General features: G+C 34.8%; 1 protein-coding gene across 1 annotated transcript in view; it reads right to left on the minus strand.

Moving 5' to 3' along the window:
* The window catches only part of LOC149772500 (uncharacterized), a 113,390-nt gene that overhangs the window by 5,139 nt on the left and 85,776 nt on the right, over positions 1-22,475 (minus strand). The window contains exons 19-22 of the mRNA XM_089947710.1: positions 20,669-20,803; positions 18,272-18,334; positions 11,149-11,324; positions 5-73 (exon numbers count right to left, since the gene is read on the minus strand). Of these exons, the coding sequence (XP_089803836.1) occupies positions 5-73; positions 11,149-11,324; positions 18,272-18,334; positions 20,669-20,803 (443 nt within the window). The remainder of the gene's footprint in view (positions 1-4; positions 74-11,148; positions 11,325-18,271; positions 18,335-20,668; positions 20,804-22,475) is intronic.

Here is a 22,475-nt window from a genome sequence, read left to right on the forward strand (position 1 = left end):
TTACCTGGCTCCTGCTCTACGTCTCTGCATCAAGTCCTCATGAGTTTCCTTGCCAATCTGCTCTTCCAGTCCTCTAGCAGACAGAAAATATACACATGAAACATCATCCTTATGTTATAAACCTCATACTGATTACCATATTTCAGCTTAGTCAATGATTTTATTCCATAAACTCAAAATTGTCATTCTAAACAGGAAATCAACAAAATGTACAACCATGTGACATAAATATTTAAACTAAAATATTTAATCAGTACTTCATTTGCTCATAGTTTTTGGACAAACCTAAACTTTTTTCTGTGCAATTTTTAAATGCACCTTAAGTTTTTGGATAGTCATAATCAGCAACTTATTTCTTAACTTACTACTGGGACAACAAAAATAAGATTATCGACCATAAATTTACATGAATATTTTGTCGACAATGTCTCAAACTCAAGATTTCGTCAGTTTTATATTATATAGAATTATTTGCAAGCAAACCAATAAATGGCAAAATTAAAGCAAAATCCATTATTAGATCAAACCAAAAATACATTTTGTTTAGCCAATGTCTGTTTCCCCATGAAAAGGCACAAAAGTCCTATAAAAAATAAAGGGTTAAGTTGATAAAACAGGTATCCTTTTACTACTAGTGCCTTTTTAATTAAATGGTGAAAATCATTTGAAATCTGCCCTATATAAGCCATGTCAAAACACTTGAAGATGGGTGTTTATACTCTATCTAAATTATACAATGTGTAATAAAAAATGTATGTGTACATGTCCCTTCACAAGATAAATTGTGAATATAACAAATATATCCTTTTTGTAAATTAGATAACTAATTTACACAATATTTACCCTTACGTAAAGTACACCTGACATTTGGAATTATTGAATCCAATTGCAAATTAGTTGAACTAATACATTACTTAATTTAGGCAAATAATGTTATTCTATAGTGAAAGCTGATTTTTCTTTAACATGAGAGAGAGAGAGATTTATACCATGCCAACAAAATGATATCACATGTCAGCATAAAGTTTTAATAATACCCATAACAACATACAGCTATAATACTTGCGTCTCGAGTTGAAACCAAATATGTCACTTTATTAATGGTCTTCACAATGCAAATACTGATTCCCTGTATAAAAATGACAGCACACAACACAGTAGGCCATGCTAGGGACCATAAATAGCACACAAATTAGTGGGCCATGCTAGGGACTATAAACAGCACACAACATAGTGGGCCATGCCAGGGATGATAAACAACACACAACATAGCAGGCCATGCCAGTGACTATTAACAGCATACAACACAGCAGGCCATGCCAGGGACTATAAACAACACACAACATAGTGAGCCATGCTAGGGACTATAAATAGCACACAAATTGGTGGGCCATGCCAGGGACTATAAACAGCACACAACATAGTGGGCCATGCCAGGGTCTTTAACCACCACAATAGCGGGCTGTGCTAGGGACTATAAACAACACACAACATAGTGGGCCATGCCGGGACAATAAACAGCATGCAACATAGCAGGCCATGCCAGTGACTATTAACAGCACACAACATAGTGGGCCATACCAGGGACTATAAACTGCGCACAACATAGTGGGCCATGACAGGGACTCTAACTCTGAAAATTTTAATAAAGGAAGCAATACTTCTCGAACTGTTGGAATGAAGGTGTCAGTAATCTTTACAATCTCACAACTGCCAACCTTCCCAAATGTAATTGTTTTTTCTCACTCACAAGTGGAGTTCTGCGATCCCAATGGGAGTCATGACTCTAGTAACATCGTACAATTGAAAATAAATTACCTAGTCATAAAAGGATATAGTATATTACTAAAAATTCAAATCTGAATTTAAAAAATAAAACATCATTTTCTCTGAGAAATTCAATCCACTTTGTAATAACCACACATACATTACATAAAACTAGAAATGAGTTCATGGAACACAGATTCCCCACCACAGAGCCTGAGAAGATCTAAACATAAAACTTAACCAATGTGTGATGGATGGATAGAAAGAGGGATGGATAGACATATGAATGGATGGATGGATGGATGATTGGATGGTTGAATAGATGGATGGATAGATGGATGGATGGATGGATGGACAGACAGATGAATGGACATGGGTAACACTATATGTCCCTTCAACTGTCATGGACATTTCTGTCTTTTAAAACCATTATCAAACAAAATCTGAATTTAGTTAGTCCACCTTTCATTGTCTATGATTCAATCACAGATTATTCTTGAATATCACCATTTCTTGGAAGGTGGAGAACAACATTAACTTACTGATCCATACTATGCTACACTTAATAGTTCACTGGATGGTTTGAATATGATACAATTTTCATTAGGAGTAATTATTCACTCATAAAAGAAAGGATGGCACTATTATTGTAACTTTACGAAGATCATATTAAATTTTTCTGAGCATTAAAAATGGTCTTGCTGCAAAGATCTGCATTGCTGTGAGGCAGAACAATAGCCATACTAGTTATCATGACAAATCTTGTAAGGGAGTATCAAACATGCAATAGTCACACTAGCTGTCATGACAAATCTTGTAAGGGAGTGTCAGACATACAATGGCCATACTAGTTATCATGAAAAATCTTGTAAATGAGTGTCAAACATACCACACTAGTTATCATGAAAAACCTTGTAAGGGAGTGTCAGACATGCAATGGCCATACTAGTTATCATGACAAATTTTGTAAGGAAGTGTCAGACATACAATGGCCATACTAGGTATTATGACAAATCTTGTAAGGGAGTGTCAGACATACAATGGCCATACTAGTTATTATGACAAATCTTGTAAGGGAGAGTCATACAATGGCCATACTAGTTATCATGACAAATCATGTAAGGGAGTGTCAGACATACATTGGACATACTAGTTATCATGACTAATCTTGTAAGGGAATGTCAGACATACAATGGCCATACTAGTCATCATGACAAATCTGGTAAGGGAGTGTCAGACATACAATGGCCATACTATTTATCATGACAAATCTGGTAAGGGAGTGTCAGACATACAATGGCCATACTAGTTATTATGACAAATCTGGTAAGGGAGTGTCAGACATACAATGGCCATACTAGTTATCATGACAAATCATGTAAGGGAGTGTCAGACATACAATAGCCATACTAGTTATTATGACAAATCATGTAAGAGAGTGTCAGACATACATTGGACATACTAGTTATCATGACTAATCTTGTAAGGGAATGTCAGATGCACAATGGCCATACTAGTTATTATGACAAATTTTGTAAGGGAGTGTCAGACATACAATAGCCATACTAGTTATTTTGACAAATCTTGTAAGGGAGTGTCAGACATACAATAGCCATACTAGTTATCATGACTAATCTTGTAAGGGAGTGTCAGACATACATTGGACATACTAGTTATCATGACAAATCATGTAAGGGAGTGTCAGAAATACAATAGCCATACTAGTTATTATGACAAATCATGTAAGGGAGTGTCAGACATACATTGGACATACTAGTTATCATGGCTAATCTTGTAAGGGAGTGTCAGACATACAACAGCCATACTAGTTATTATGACAAATCTTGTAAGGAGTGTCAGACATACATTGGCCATACTAGTTATCATGACAAATCTGGTAAGGGAGTGTCAGACATACAATAGCCATACTAGTTATCATGACTAAGCTTGCAAATGAGTGTCAAACATACCACACTAGTTATCATGACAAATCTTGTGAGTGTCAGACAGACAATGGCCATACTAATTATTATGACAAATCTTGTAAGGGAGTGTCAAACATACAATGGCCATACTAGTTATTATGACAAATCTTGTAAGAGAGTGTCAGATATACAATGGCCATACTAGTTATTATGACAAACGTTGTAAGGGAATGTCAAACATGCATCAGCCATACTAATTATCATGGCAATACATGTAATGGAGTGTCAGGCATACAATGGCCATACTAATTATCATGACTAATCTTGTACAGGAGTGTTAGACATACAATGGCCATACTAGTCATTATGACAAACGTTGTAATGGAGTGTCAAACATGCAACAGCCATACTAATTATCATGACAATACTTGTAATGGAGTGTCAGGCGTACAATGGCCATACTAATTATCATGACTAATCTTGTACAGGAGTGTTAGACATACAATGGCCATACTAGTCATTATGACAAACGTTGTAAAGGAGTGTCAATCATGCAATAGCCATACTAATTATCATGACAATACTTGTAATGTAGTGTCAGACGTACAATGGCCATACTATTTATCATGACAAATCTTGTAAGGGAATGTCAAGCATGCAATAGCCATACTAATTATCATGACAATACTTGTAAGGTAGTGTCAGATATACAATGGCCATACTAATTATTATCGCAAATCTTGTAAGGGAGTGTCAAACATGCAATAGCCATACTAGTTATCATGACAAATCTTGTAAGGGAGTGTCAGACATACAATGGCCATACTGGTTATTATGACAAATTTTGTAAGGGAGTGTCAGACATACAATGGCCATACTAGCAATTATGACAAATTTTGTAAGGGAGTGTCAGACATACAATGGCCATAATAGTTATTATGACAAATCTTGTAAGGGAGTGTCAGACATACAATGGCCATACTAGTTATTATGACAAATCTTGTAAGGGAGTGTCAGACATACAATGGCCATACTAGTTATTATGACAAATTTTGTAAGGGAGTGTCAGACATACAATGGCCATACTGGTTATTATGACAAATTTTGTAAGGGAGTGTCAGACATACAATGGCCATACTAGTTATCATGACAAATTTTGTAAGGGAGTGTCAGACATACAATGGCCATACTAGTTATTATGACAAATTTTGTAAGGGAGTGTCAGACATACAATGGCCATACTAGTTATTATGACAAATTTTATAAGGGAGTGTCAGACATACAATGGCCATACTAGTTATTATGACAAATTTTGTAAGGGAGTGTCAGACATACAATGGCCATACTAGTTATTATGACAAATCTTGTAAGGGAGTGTCAGACATACAATGGCCATACTAGTTATTATGACAAATTTTGTAAGGGAGTGTCAGACATACAATGGCCATACTGGTTATTATGACAAATTTTGTAAGGGAGTGTCAGACATACAATGGCCATACTGGTTATTATGACAAATTTTGTAAGGGAGTGTCAGACATACAATGGCCATACTAGCAATTATGACAAATTTTGTAAGGGAGTGTCAGACATACAATGGCCATAATAGTTATTATGACAAATTTTGTAAGGGAGTGTCAGACATACAATGGCCATACTAGTTATTATGACAAATTTTGTAAGGGAGTGTCAGACATACAATGGCCATACTAGTTATTATGACAAATTTTGTAAGGGAGTGTCAGACATACAATGGCCATACTAGTTATTATGACAAATCTTGTAAGGGAGTGTCAGACATACAATGGCCATACTAGTTATTATGACAAATTTTGTAAGGGAGTGTCAGACATACAATGGCCATACTGGTTATTATGACAAATTTTGTAAGGGAGTGTCAGACATACAATGGCCATACTAGTTATCATGACAAATCTTGTAAGGGAGTGTCAGACATACAATAGCCATACTGGTTATTATGACAGATTTTGTAAGGAAGTGTCAGACATACAATGGCCATACTAGTTATTATGACAAATCTTGTGAGGTAGTGTCAAACATGCCACACTAGTTACCATTACAAATCTTTCTATTTTTCTGTTGATAGATGACAGCTGCATTTTTACATTTTATCTTCAAAAAGGAATCCCAATTCCACACTGCTCTTAACTTTAACAATCCAAATAACAAAATAAAATAACCCATGCTTCACTTTTTAATTATGATATGTATGGAGTAAAATCAAACTTCAGCAGAACTTTGTCACTAATCACAAACTAGCCATTAATCTTTAACAAAGATGACTTGAACTATTTCCTTCAAGACAATGAAGTGTAATAACTATGGTTTCTTCATGCATTTCTTATTCACCATATTTTCAATGAATTGAGTAGATCCATTTCATGTACTTGAACTATTACAATTAGTTTCATGGGTTTACCAACAAAATGGGCAAAGGACAAACAACAAAAATCATCCCATGACCCTAGCAATGTCAATCAATTAAGTAATCTACTGAATGATGACTGCTTATATTGGACTGGCTTTAATCACCTCTTTCAAAATTAACTCTATAAAAAATTGCATAGGGGTGATAGGATTCCATGAGCATTAAGTGTGAAGCATTAGGAATGAAGACTTTTGACAGTTTGTAGAGGCAACAGGCTGCTGGCATATTTTGGTTGACCATCAGACTCTATGAACTCAATCCTGCGCTGCTCTTTGCTGATGAGTCCTAATGTAGCTGATGAGTCCAATACGAGATGCACATGTCCTGGAGCAGTGTGTACACTGAAGGCATGGGTTGGTTCTTGATGATGAGGCCTTCCTGCATTCCCTGGCATCAGCTACTTTCGTTCTGCAGGCATCCTCAAAGGTTCTGCACCTATTACTAACAGCTGCAAGCCAGCCAGGTCTATCCTTGGCACAGTACTCAAGGTTTGTCAAGCAGCATCTCAGGCTGTCCTTGATGAAGTCTTTAAGTCCTTTCTTTGGGCGACCAATTTTTCTGTGTCCACTAGACAGCTCCATACAAAATTTGATGTGGCATTCAAGTGTCCTCCATACGGATGACATGACCTGTCGACCAGAGTTGGGCCCTCATGACTATCGCTTCAATATTGGTTAAGCCTGCTCTATCCAAAACTTCTAGGTTCATCACTCTGTCTTGCCATCTGACGCCCATAATCCAGCGCAGGGCTCTCATGTGGAAGCGCTCAAGTTGCTTGATGTACTTCTTGTATGTTGTCCAGGTCTCACATCCATATAGAAGGCTTGTTAGCACAACTGTTTTTATATATCTCTGTCTTGGTGGACAGTTTGACATTCCTGTGACTCAATATGTGAGAACGGATATGTCCTAATGATTGACTGGTGATACTGATGCCTGCCGTTATCTCTCTGTCTAGCAATCCATCAGAAGATATGATGCTTCCAAGGTACTTGAAGAGATTGACAGCTTTCAGCTGGGTGCCGTTGATAGTCAAAATTGGAGGGCGAGCTATGGTGCCTGTGATAGGTTGGTGAAGTACATCTGTCTTGTTCAGACTGATAGGTTGTCTGAAGAGTATCGAGGCTTCCGCTAAGCAAGTAACAATGATCTGGAGATCCGCTTCCATGTGTGCCATAAGAGCACAGTCATCCACAAAAAGTACTTCAAGAATAAGTTTCTCCATTATTTTGGACCAGGCATTCACTCGGCGAAGGTAATAGAGAGAGCCATCCAGTCTGTACTTTATGTACTCTCCTTTCTGGAGATCATGTGTAGCATGGTTCAGGACACATGTAAAGAATAGGTATACACCATGTCAAAAAATGTCCATCTTTTTTTGTTGTACAAATGAAATTGATTGGAAATCATGTTTTTATAAACATGATGTTCGGGTGTTTGGGAGTAAAAAAAAACTGTGTTTTAGTGTGTGACATAATGCAACATGGCAGGTATGTGGGCTCTGTTCAATCTGTAGATTAGGCCAAAACAGTCTATTCTATACATGCACAACAGTTTTGATGACTCGAACTTCACTGATGCTAACAAACTTCTTTTGATGTAGGTATTTCCTTGATTGGAAACAACATCATTTACAAAATAGATATCAAAAGTATCAATATACAGACAAGAAACATTTTCACACTGCACTCTTAATAATAAACTGACTCCAATTGCAAAGATAGAGGTTGATCCTGCCACACCTCTACCACAAGCCAAAGTTGTTGGATTGTTTTGTTGGAAATTAATTTATTTGTTCTTAAGTTTTTGGGCATAAAAAAAAGATTGACTTATAGACAGTAAAGACAGCAGTTTAACTGACAGTGCCAGTTAACTCATTATGTAAACACTGAGATTAATTTCTCAATAAACTGTATAGCCTATATGATAATCATCAAAGAAGGGTTGATGCACACTGAAGTCAAAGTTCTGCAACATTTCAAATATGGTAGGAACTAAAATCTACTGTAATATCTGTAATTTTCTTACTCTTTTAATCAATTACAGTCAAACCTTTCTACAGCGCCACCTATGGTAAAAATCAAAAGTGGCCTTTCTAGACAGGTGACCACTGAAGGCAGGTTCAGCTCTCAACCTTGTTAATGACAAATTTATATACTATCCACCAAACAGCATTCATCATTAGCATTATTATTGGTAGTATTATCATTATTATTATTTCCATGTATTATTAGTAGCATCAGTAGTATACAATCTAAATACATGCATTTAGTTTAGCTATTAGGCAAAGAAAAAAAGACAAATTTCATAAAATAAGTTCCAAACAAGTATACTGCATCCTCACTTGTTTTTTTGTACTTGGGAATAACAAGTGCTGTTATCTTCTCTCCTACAGAGAAATAACAGCATGTGCATTTACTGATACCCAACTCTGATTGTCATTTAACGTTTTATAAAACCAATCTAATAATCTAAATACATGCCCATCATATCAAGAAAACTACAACTGTGTACATACACTAATTTATGCATCTCTCTTTCTCTTACACACACTCTTTTATCTCATTCTCATTTGAAACAGCTCCTAATGAAAATTACTAAATGAGAGCTTACCTGTAATTGTGAAACACAAATGACTTTTTGTAGAAGCACTTGGTATAATTAGGCATGAAAACAAGCGTTCACTCTTTAAAAACTTGATGGATTAAGCAGTTGCTCAAACTAACAGAGATCAAAAGATATTCAACTTTTGTTTGCAACCTTTGATAATTAGACAATGATAATTAGGGAATGATAATTAGGGAATGAAAAGAAGATTCCTATTGATAATAGCAGTTCAACCATAAGGGATGTAATTAGTACAGTGTACGTCTTCTCAGAGACTTTTTTCATGAGAGATAGCTTTGATTCAGAATCTTACAATAACAATTAAGAGATTTGATCCTCTCCTGTAATGAAAAAAAACTGCCATCTTTCAAAGCCAGCATGTCAACACATTTGAGATTCACTGGATTATGGTCAGCACAATTAAAATATGAAAAGTTTGAAGATCAATTCATGTAATATATCTTTACATAGAATATGCCTTGCCCATCAAAACAAAAGAAAGTTTAATTTGCATTCTTGAAGCTGTCACTACTGATATGCTCCAATGACAGCGGAAGAAAGCATGAAACCACTGATAGGTTAAGATACACATGACCACTGACCACAAAAGAAAGTGACATATGATTACATGACATTTATGTAAGAAATTTGCTGGAGGGAAATTCAAATGACCATTATGACCTGGTGACCACTGATCTCAGGTGACCATTATGAAAGCATATGCTGATGTATGAATAAGAGTGGGTAAAAATATCAATGACAGCTTGTATATGATTCTTTTATTCAGCAGTTTAGAAATAAGAGCATCTTCTGACTGATGACTGTGGTATTAAACTAAGTAATAAAAAGGCCCAAAACCAACAAGGTTTGTAAAACTTAACAAAAATAATTTAATTATCAAAGCTATAAATGAATATGTGAAGGAACTTACAGCATTATAAAGTGAATCCAAAATAATCCTGAAAAGTTATATTAAAGTCCAAAAGAATGAAAAGCTCCATTTAAATGTCAGAACTGGTAATGTACAGGTATGCCAAGAATTGTAACGTTGTCAAAACAATGTTATTCAGAACTCCTTTGAATAATTTACAGTAGTTCCAGGATCAATTATAGTCCAATGAGCACTTTCTATTTCCAATGAATAATCCTAACAAATGATTTTCCTCTCTAAACACAACCCAACATGTCTGCAGATTTGATGTTACAACAAGAATAAAAAAAAAAAGAATGACCTAAATTGTCCAGCTACAAGTATTTATAAACAAGCAAAAGGGTGAAAACAGACTCTGCTACTTCTAACTAACTGACAAATTGCAAATTTCCAACAATGTAGAAGAACTCATACTATTTAACCCATTCAATGGGAGTTAACTTAATTCTTCTAAGATACCACCCAACTGACTTGTCCAATGGGATTTAGCCCAAAACTGGTAAACATATTTACTCATAATTCTATATTAGTAACTGTCAACACATACATAAGCATCTATTTATATATTCTATGCAATTTTATGATCTTTAATATCTTAAAACAGACCCTATGCAGGCAGACTAAAACCAGCATGAGATAATCACTAAAGTTTTACAATCATGAATAAAACTACAAAAATTATAGATATACATAACATCAGTGCCATTTTCATTTATGACTAAATATACATCATAAAAAGTTTTTTAGTGAAAACCCTATGTTGATATGACTACAAGATTTTCAAAATGGCTGCTGTGGTGGCCATCTTGGACATCAGATAGTTACAATTTTCATTTTGGACCACCTAGATATCATAGAAGTCTTTTGGTGAAAACCTCATCTTCATAGGAGCATCAATTCAGGAGGAGTAGTGATAAAAAAGAATGTTTCAAGATGGCCACCATGTGACCATACTAGATGTCTGTGCAGATTCTTTTTCATTTAGGACCATTAGTGAAGGACAACAGGCCATCCCATAAGCTCTTCTTGTGAATGACAAGTAGAGCTAAAACATATTACAATAAGGTAAAATTAAATTTATTTCTCTCCCTCTTTAGCGTACCAATATTCTCAAAACAGTTGCCTTAAACTCTGCTCTTAATTGGACCACTAACAAAATGAATGATTTTCTTTCCATTTTAGTTTTAGCGAGAAAAAAACCCATTCACAACCTATTCCTGAGATCAATTTTACCTGTATAAAAACTATCAGCAAAAGACATAAAAGTGATGTCAAATCAAAGGTTCACAGTATTCTGAACCAGTACTCTATGATAGCAGGAATTGAAAAAATAAAGACACGATATGGTACATGTACATTCAAGTATATCTAAAAGAAAAGTCTGCAAGGCCTTTAAAATATAACAAATTATCAAACAAGAACTGAAAAAGTACATTTATAATCAGTATATTAAAAGATAATTTCCATACCTCTGCCTCTGTAATTTCTTTGCCTGCATTTTCTCAGTCAGCACTCGTTCCTGGTGTTCACGATTGTGCTGCACTGTGCTATTGATATGTTCCAGCTGGTTGTAATGCTGCTGAATAATCTGATCAGCCCAGCTTGGTGCCAGTGCTCCTTCTGTCAACTTCAACTCCAACTTTTCCTACAATTCAAATACCATATATACTCGCATGTTAGTTGGATCCAACTACAAACAGCACAGACCCATATCTGCATGCTGCATAATACACTGGCAGATTTGGGTCTATGTAGTTTCTTAAGAGCAGTCAATAGAACAAACAACACAGACCCTGATCTAATGTTACATTATGCAAGGGCAGCTCAGGGTAAATGCTGTTGCAACTGGACGCAACTAAGAAGCATGGGCATACAGTAGCTGATCCCTAAGACATTACAGTCAGCTCTTGCACTGATTCAAGTTATTCTATTCAATGACAAACATCATCTACAAGATGTTTGTCCAAAAAGACATTCTAATTGACAGTATCTCTCCTTTAATGTAACACAAAGTTCCAAAATTACCATATACACTTGCATATAATTCAGTTCCAAGTCCAAATATATACTCAGATCTGCCAGTGCATCATATATACTAGCCTGTAAGTCAAACCCAACTGCAAACTGTGCAGGTCCAGATTGGCATTCCATAATGTGAAAGCAGATCTGGGTCCATGCAGTTTGTTAGGAATACTCAATACAACAGACAACATAAACCCTTATCTTCCAGCGCATGATATGATGGCCGATCTGGGTCCATGTAGTTTATAGTTTTACCAAAACATATATTTATTTATTTATTTATTTATTTATCATGTGCAGTGTGTACTCAGCCATTTATCAGTGTCATCATCAGCAAGATGCAGAGCTTGCAGTCCACTGGGAAACTTTGTCAGTGGACAGTTGTTCACAGTGTGTGACATGGTCTGTAGAACTCCACAGCAACAAGACAAGTCAGTGGCCTATCCCCATGTAAGCAAACATATATGGTACTAAACTTATTTAACAAATGTAAAGTGTTTGTTGTGTCTCATTAAAATTAACAATTATATGGTAAGCAATGCCACTGCTTAGTATAAAGGGGGATGCTGCAAAACATTGCCTTTTGGAAAAAGAAAAAGTTATGCCTATTTCAACAAATCAAAGGCATATTTCAACAAATTCCTATTTCAACTAGTCAAAGGTATATATCAACTAATTCAAAGGCATATTTCAACAATTCAAAGGCATACTACTTCTAAATTTTCTGACAGATTTCATCTACAGATTGCAAAAGTAAAAATTATCTATAACAGTTGTAGTCATTATTGTCAACGAAAAAAACCACTTTCATTTTATGCATTCAGCAAACAAAATTTGCTGTCATAGAAACTATGCACTATTTGCCATACTCCCTGTTCTCCTGTTATTTTCTTGACAAGAAATCCTATCAATTCTAAGGATTTCAGTGATAATTATGACTTGGTTATTAGATGACAGTGACTTAATAACATTAAATAAAGCAATTTCAGTGAATCAGTTTGTATCCCACGTCTATGATGGCGTGATCATCATTTCTTGACTTCAAAACATTATAAAATTAAAAAACAAAAAAGGTATCTTGGAAGACTTAAATACTGAGTGATGACCTTGACCATGAAGATAATACTGACCTCAATATCAAACAGCTTTACAGTTACAAAACAGAAGGGAATGAATGATAGAAATCTTAAAATAGTGAACCTGAATTTTGAAGATAGAACACCTATGTATTACACAATGTGCCTTCTAGTGATATGCATAAGTATGTCCAAGTTTCATCCATTAGACTCAAATAGCTTTACCCTCAGACTCAAACAGCTTTAACCTCAGACTCAAATAGCTTTAGCCTCAGACTCAAATAGCTTTGACATTATTGAATAGAAGGGAATGAGTAATAGAAAACTTCAAATACTGAGATGTGACTGTGACTTTCAAGATAAGACCTCTTAATGTGACATGCAACATACCCTCTAGTGATGATGTGTACACCAGGTTTCATCACTTAATCTCAGACAGCTTTAAAGCTAAAGAACTGAAGGAAAGGGTGATGGAAAACATAAAATATTAAGCCGTGACCTTCAATGGCTCACTCACCTTGAAAACAGCATCACACATGTGGTATGTGACACATTTTCTGGTGATGATGTAAGTATATCAAGCTGTTTCATTTCTAAAACTCTAACAACTTTAAAGGTGTAAAGTGGAAAAGGAAAGGGTGATGGAAAATGTAAATTCTGAGGTAAAACCTATACCTTAAAGACAGGACTCTCAATGTGGTATGTGATACACCTTCTAATGATGATGTATAAGTATGCCAAGTACCATTTCTTAATTTAAAACAGCTTTAAAGTTATAAAACAGAACTGAAAGTGTGATAGATGGATGGGCAGAAACAGGGATAAATTATTGTGAATGGTACATTATTTAACAGTTTAATAGTCCTCCAGGTAAGAACTAGTATGACATGGTTGGCTGGAGATTACTGACTAGCAAGTTTCACTGACTTGCACTTTTGGTCAAGGTGTGCAGTCTTGAAACAAACTTACTGGGCAGAAACCGTTATTTTGTTATTAGACTTGCCATGATCTTGACCTTTGACCTTTACATCCCAAAATACATAGCTTTCTTTCTAATCCAAAGTGCAAACATTTGGTCACAGAACTTAGTCCAGAACAAAAGTTACAGAAAAGACCCACTTTTTTCTGTCTTAAAATGACCTTGACCTTTTATCCCATAATCAACAGAGGTATTCTATACTCCAGATTCATGTCACAAACAAAATCAGTCCAGGTCTATGAAGCAAAACTAATTTTATTATTCAGAAACCATTGTCTTCTTTCAGTCACAGACCTTGACTTTGACCTTTCAACCCCAGAATCAATAGGTTTTCTCCTTGCCTCAAGTACAAACCATCCACAAAGTCTGGTAAAGTAAAAGATGTACAGCTAAAGTTTCTTGTACAGAAATTAAAAACGGATAGGTGGACATATCATACCAACATACACTTTGCCTTTTGGTAGGAATATAAAAAAAAGTTAATTTCGTTCTATTAATTCTCATTAGTACTGAACACTACATCCACAGTAGGGTTTATACTTTGCTGAGAGGTTATATCATATAAAAGCAAATTACATTAACATATACTTATTTTCTTCTCCATATACATCTGCTATAAAGCCTTCAGATGTCGCCAAGGTTATAAAAACCTCATGCTCAGTGTACCAACAAATTCAAGTTCTCCCATACAATTTACCATATACATCATTTGTAAGTCCATGACAACTGCAAACTGCACAGACATTTATCTATCATTGCATAATGTGCCAGCAGATCTGGGTATATGCAGCTTGTTAGGAATAATAAGTAGAACAAGCAACATAGACCTGATATGATGGTGCATTATGTGATGGCCGATCAGGGTCTATATTGTTTGCAGGTGGATTTGATTTATAAGTGAGTATATATGATTTGTACTGCCATAGTGAAGTTCTGTACAAGGCAATGTGTAAATATTACACTGGGATTTCATGTGCTGATATGCTGTTAAACACCAAACAATCAATAAGTGACTAGAGTCTGATTTTGTACATTATTGCCATTACAACCTTGAGGCCAAGAAACAGATAAATTAATGTGTTTGACAAATTCTGGAAAGAAAGGAGTGCCTTCAGGGTTAATAAGTGATATGAAGTGAGACAACATGCATTACGGTAATTAATTTTTGCCCCCAATGAAGCACACAATTATCTTAAAATGGAGGTGAAATATTCTGTTTTGGAAAGAGAAGAATGGAGTCCTGTGAATAATTTCATCACACAGATTTTGAGAAGAAAAAAGTGCATTCAGTAGAAGATTTATAGTTATATATATCCTAAAAAGAATAAAAATGTTTATTGAGTTCCTGTGTTGACTGTATTAGGTGCATAGAAGATTATTAAATTATGTAATATGGGGAGAATGCATGGCTTTAAAAGAAATTTACCTGTGAGACAAGCTTTTCTTGAACCATAGACTGAAAACATTACCATTTTTAAAGTTCATGATTCAAGATTAGATATTGAAAAATATAAAGAAACCTAAATTCCTAACTACATCACTGCCTCAACAACATCGTCCATTAGTATCAACACAGATTTGTGGGGCTGATTTATTGGACTACCATTCATTTAGCTCACTGCTTCAACACACAACATGCAAGGAAAGGCTGATTTCTTACTCTGATTTAGATTGCAAAACATAAGCAATTACAGAATCTCAAATCACAGATATATTTGATGGTATTTATTTCCAAATTATAGCAAAATTAACTTGTTAGTAAATCAAGACAACCTCTACTACAATAACCATACCTGTCAATCCATTTTATGTGACATCTTATTCAAGAGGTTCCAAACCTGTATTCTGTGGTCTAGTACCTTGTCTGAGTGCCAAAAGAGCTGTGCAGGTGAGAGCAAAGCAGCATTTTATCACTTGTGTTGTATTTGTTCATTTACACTTAAAAAAGCACTTGCCATTTTACTGCCTGGGAACTTGTTATGTACAATCTCATTAAAGTACTCAGCAATCAATGGGAGTGGAAAGTGCTCAATAATCAGTGGGGGTAGATACTGCACAACAACCAATGGGATAAATATTGTTCAGCAATTGGTGGGGTAGATAGTGCTCGGCAATCGATGGGGTAGATAGTACTCAGCAATCGATGGGGGAGATAGTACTCGGCAATCGATTGGGTAGATAGTACTTGGCAATCGATTGGGTAAATAGTACTCGGCAATCGATGGAGTAGATAGTGCTCAGCAATCAGTGGGGAATATAGTGGTCAGCAAACACTGGGGGTAGATTGTGCTCAGCAACTAATGGGAGTAGAAAGTGCTCAGCAATACATTAGCAAAATAACATTTTCCAATTTTGTCACGTCAGCTACTGCTGCACAGCTCTGTTTTTTTTTTTTATAGCTGAAGTCTTCATTCATTAGCTTGGAAGTTTTATAGTGTTCAAGACACAATGTTTATGGCTGGCTGTTCCAAAATGCACCTTGAGATTGAAGATGCCTGAAACCGCAACTTTTATTCTTTTGCAGTATATAATATTATGTGTGTTCAGGGCCTTTTAACGATGGCTGAATGAGTCCCAACTACTTTTCCTCCCATTCCTTAATATGGTGACCAGTCACTTTTTTCTGTTTCTTTTCTGGAGGTGGTGGTATCTTGCTAGTAACACTCACCTCTTTTTTATCATACATCCAGTTCCCATCCAGAAGTACATTATGAAAATATTGGGGTTTTTTCATGACAGTCATAGCCATTCATCTAACTCACTGGTTCAACTGAATTTAATTGAATCTGCATATTTCAATTTTTTCCAGCTAAAATTTGTTTCTCCGATATGAATTTTACAATACTGCCATATCACTTGAAAAACATAAGAAAAACCATTAACAATATGGATGACACAAATGAGTTGACATTTGTGAATGTCTCTATTTGTTATTTCATATTTCTTACTGAAATAAGAAAATATTTTCAAGTTCTGTAAATACAACCTTTCTCAATTTTTCAGAGATACCATGCGCACTTTATTGAGATTGTGGCAGAGCTGCATTACTGTGGGATGGACAACCCGACTAGCAAAGCTGTTGTCTGATTACACATGAAACAGATACTGTCATATATGTGCATTACTACCAAGTCTATCTTGAAAACAAATAAAACTGTAAAACTTAAAAGTAATTTCTTTACTAACAAATATAGCCCATGGTTGTTGCTAATATATGTTTGTTTTCTGCCATTCTGTTTGACTATTTGCATATTCATAAATAGACCAATTCATGCGTATAAAAGAGAATGTGTCAATTTCATCCAGTTCTAAACTTATGAAAAATACATCCATTGCAGAAATCTCTTTGACATAATACCATCAAAGTTGTTCTAGCAACTACATGCATAAAAAGACCACCCATGTAAAAAGACAATTCAAGAAACACCATTTATACATACTGTATATATGCATGCATAAGCTTGATCCAACAGTAAATAACATAGACCCACTACCATATATACTCATGTATAAACTTGATCCAATAGCATACAACAGTCCCAGTTCCATATCTACTCATGTACAAGTTTGATCCAACAGCAAATAACACACCACCATATATACTCATGTATAAGTCTGATCCAACAGCAAATAACAGACACACTACCATATATACTCACGTACAAGTTTGATCCAACAGCAAATAACACAGAAACACCACCATATATACTCATGTATAAGTTTGATCCAACTGCAAATAACATAGACCCACTACCATATATACTCATGTATAAACTTGATCCAATAGCATACAACAGTCCCAGTACCATATCTACTCATGTATAAGTTTGATCCAACAGCAAATAACAGACCCACTACCAAATTTACTCATGTATAAACTTGATCCAATAGCAAATAACATAAACCCAGAACTGTATATACTCATTTATAAGTTTCGATCCAATAGCAAACAACAGAGATCCAGATATGCCAGTGCATCTTGCACCAACATATCAGGGTCTAAGTTGTTTGTTCTACTGATTAATCCTCACAAGCTGTGATGGTAGAGCTGGGTCTACTTTTTTGTAACTGGATCCTACCTGTATATGAGAATATATGGTAAATCAATGCGTTTATACTTTATATAAAGACCACCTGCCCATAAAAACCACCATCTTAAAGACCACTTTTAGATTATTCCATGTATGGCATTTATACATAAATTTATGACAATAACAAAGATTTGCTCATTTTTCTTTACTGTTGCTTTCTTTTATATGGATGCATTACCATAGTATGGCATGTATTCGTTTACATCTTGGGGGAATACAGCAAGGACCAACATTTGTCTTATGTTGATATCTACAATGGATATGCCAGTTCTGTGGTTTAACGTTCCCAGTTGATATGTAAATGGATATACCAGGTGATGTGTAAAATTTTCAGGTTTAACAATGTTTTAATCTATTTTCTTTAAGTTTCTCTGATAAGCTATACAGAATTGAAAGGTAAACAAAAATCAGAAAACTTTTCTACCTGTAATTTTTGAAGAGTCATGTCCTGCTTTTGCAAGATAGCCTCTCGTCTTGCATGACCAGCCTGAAAAATAAACAACAATGTTGTTGTGCAAAATGCCAAACATTTGAGTGACACTGCATGCTTGTCACATTTCCATCTTGAATATGTTTTACAAGGCAGTAAATTCAGAGTAAAGCATGACATATGAAAAGATTGTACTAAAACTTATCCCAGTAATTATGAAAAGTTTGCTTGCAGTGACATGCATAATAGGAACTGTATACATATATTTAGAAAGACTGTATGGCACCCAAGATTCCCATGTTAATCCCTCAAATGAATAAGGCAAAGACAAAAACAAATGTCTTTTTAGGGGACTCATCCTTTACTATCCAAAAAGAATTTAAAGGAATTCATGATAAGATGATTTAATCTTTTTAACTTTTGAGTGTTGAACCGATTTCTGATATTCTTGAATGATAAGATTTTCAAATTAGCCACTGAAACAGCCATACTGGATGTAAGATAAGCACAATTTTATTTAGGACCAACTAGACATCATTCAATGACTACTGAATGACAAGATTTTCAATATGTTCATTGTGCTAGACATAGTTAGGTCAGATTGGCACCATCTTTATTAAGGACCAACTAGATGTTATATTTGGTCTTCTGGTGAAAACTCCATGTCAATTTGACTTTCCATTCTGGAGGAGTAGGGCCACAATGAAGGTCATACTATCAGCACCATTTTCATTTTGCATCAAAAAGATTATAAGTCTACTAAAGGAAACCCAATGTTGATCAGAATTTTCCTCTAAAAAAGAGCAGGAATAATATTTTCAAGATGGTCACTGTTGTTGTGGCGATACTGGATGCAAAAAAACTCACAAATTTTTATATAAAAGACCAAACAGATACCATAAGAATTCTTCTGGTTAAAACCTTATGTTGATATGACTGTCTATTCAGGAGGAATAGCAATAACAAATTTTGAATTAGGAATGGTTCAATTAAAAACTGTTTGAGATATCTTGTTTACAATGTTAATATGAACACCATCAGTGCTGCGCAACCTCATTTTGGGCAAAGAGAATGTTACATTGTGACATTAAAAGTTGGGTGAAGATCACAAAAAGCTAAACAGCTCATGGAAACCCCAACCCCAAGGAATCTGCATATCATATTTGGACCAGTTTGCTCAAACCATATTGAAGATATCTTGCTTACAAGTGGATGACCTTGACTTAGAACACATTACTGCCCTATAACTGTTGAAAAAAAGGTCACAGATACCAGAACTAAATCAGGCTTTGTAACCTACTCAAGATATATATAGATCTGGTCTAGTTTTGCTCAACAGTTCTGTGACATCCTGTTTAAAAGGTAATTGTGACTGATGGATGGTTCCTTTCAGGGGTGTTGGGTGAGGTGGAAGGGAACATAATGTTTTTTGTAAAGGTCACTTTTCCATTTATGATGATTATACCAACACATGTTTGTTTGGATGAATAGTGTTTGTTTATGTGAGGTAAGTGTGATAGATGTGAAGATGCATCGACAGCACAAGACCAATATGCCACCCACCCCTTGGGGGCCTAAACATGATATTTTTTGTAAAGACCTCATTTTCCTGCTTTAACAATGACTGTACAAACACATAGTATGACCAATACTTGTAATAATATGGATAAAAATAGTGCTACATTAAGTCAATATATCTTTTAAAGAATTAGTAACTTTTCATTTTTATCTAAAGTAACAAGCAATGATTTGGATTATTGTAACCCACATTCATTTTTGGAAACTGAAGTACAGGCATGCTCATGTTAAATGTTTTATCAAACCAATCCCTTTTATTTATTTCAACTTACAGTGGTAGTTCTTAAAGGACATGGAAAGAAAAGGATTTCAATCCTTCTTGTCGACTTCTTCTTTAAAAAGTACCATATATAAAAAAGGTCAAGTATATGTCAGCTGTAAATATACTCCAAATGAATTGTATGATTGTATACTCCAATTCAGTATGTGTACTCCAAAAGAAATATGTGTATACTTCAATAGAGTTGTGTGTTTACTCCAACAGAAATATATATATATATACATACACTCCAATAAAAGTTAATGTAAACTCCAACACAGTATTATAATCCAAAAGAAATGTATGTATACTCCAACAGAGTTGTGTGTGTACTCCAGAGTATTATACTCCATTAGAAATGTATGTATACTCCAACAGTTTTATGTATACTCCAACAGAGTATTAAACTCCAATAGAAATATATGTGTACTCCTATAGAGTTGTATGTATATTCTAACAGTATTATACTCCAAAAGAAATATATGCATACTTGCACAGAGTTGTATATATACTACAACAGGAATGCTTTCATGAAATTATAGTGTAATCATTACCTCCAGACGTCCAATGAGAGCTGCTAGCTCAGTTTCCTGTGCTGCCAGGGCAGCCACAGTTTCCTTAGCCAGCTTCTGTCTTAGAGCACTCAGGGCTGCTTGTCTTTCCACCTCATACTTCTCTTCTTCTGCTACCTGAAAGAACATTAGGTTTGTCTTGTTTTTATGTTGAGAAATATAAAATAAAAACTAAAAAACAAAAAATCCATTTTATTTCAAGAACAATAACAGTCTGCTTTTGGGTTAATATACTGAATTAATATACTTCACACAACTGTTGACTAAAGATAAATATACAATGTAACAAAAATGAATATTGTAACAAATCTTCAAACTGTACACATTAAATAGTACCAGCATAAGATAATGTATATAAATATTACCTGTATCAGATAAATGTACACAAATAGTACCAGCATCAGATACATGTACACAAATAGTACCAGTATTAGATACATGTACACAAATAGTATCAGTATCAAATACATGTACACAAATAGTACCAGTATCAGATACATGACACAAATAGTACCAGAACCAGATACATGTACACAAATAGTACCAGTATTAGACACATGTACTCTAACAGAACCAGTATCAGACACATGTACCAATTTCCATGGGGGACCAATTTTTATGGATTTCATTGTTGCTTAAAACCATGACTGTAAAGACCCAACCACAAATTAGCCATACAATACAGAAGTCCCACCCACCCCATTATTTCACTGTTTTATGTTCCTTAGAGATCAACAAAGCTATTTCAAAAATCAACATCATGTCTTTGATCAAACAAAAAAATATTAGCTTTGATGTGTATGTTTTATTTTAACCATTTAGAAATAAAATAGAAAGAATTTTATATTGTATCAATCCATGTATCTATATGGTAGATCAGTATGTTGTGACATAAAGAGAAAAATAAGAAAAACATTAGGTGTTATAACACCAGTAGTACTAAAAATGAAAGAAAGAATAATAAATGGAACCAGTTAAATTAAATACTTATGTAAACCCAATTTTCATTACAAAATGAATCTTTTGTCAAAAAATGTAAATTCTAGTAAAAGTATATCTCATGCTTGATCCCCATGAATAACATGTTATGTAATACACTAGAACTATTACCTGAAGCACAACTACTAATGAAACACTAGGTACGGATGCTCATTACAGCAGATTACTGAAACTCACACTTTACTGGACAAAATCACTGAATCAACATTATGTCAGTTAAGTCTGCTGGTACACAGATATTTGTCAGGGAAATAATTCTAAAATTGTTAAATTAAACAAGTCAAGCCTTCTCAAAGATACAAATAATTAGGTCTAATCTTTCACAGATTCTCGTGGGAGCTACAATTCAGCATGAATTGGCTTGACTGAAGAGGTTTTAAAGTCAACTCATACTGACCTCTGCCAGTGATGTATTTCCTTTGTAGTATTTTTATTTTAAGTCTAGTGGTGGAAATTGGTATGTATATGAGGTAGGCTTAAACAAAGGACTGATTCCATTCTTTTACAATTTAGTTAGCATCTTTACATTTTATGAGCTCTGAACATATCAAATGTTGACACTGCTTGCTAAATGTACTGCGTAAGGGGCAGCTGGTCACGTGTTTGGTTTACATGCAGAATGATATTATCCAAAATAAAGGTGCTTTAAGGTGAATTTTACCACTTTTAAGGCTGTGTTAAAGCCATGGTTTCAGAAAGTAACTGATAATGCAGCTTCCTGGACACTGTTTTAAGGAAGAGATTATACACATGTACTTTAATAATGATTAGCTTAGAGTTGTTTGCTCCA

The sequence above is a fragment of the Sinohyriopsis cumingii genome, unplaced genomic scaffold, assembly GCF_028554795.1.
Source record: "Sinohyriopsis cumingii isolate HCF-2022 unplaced genomic scaffold, ASM2855479v2 utg001437l, whole genome shotgun sequence".
Lineage (NCBI taxonomy): Eukaryota > Metazoa > Mollusca > Bivalvia > Unionida > Unionidae > Sinohyriopsis > Sinohyriopsis cumingii.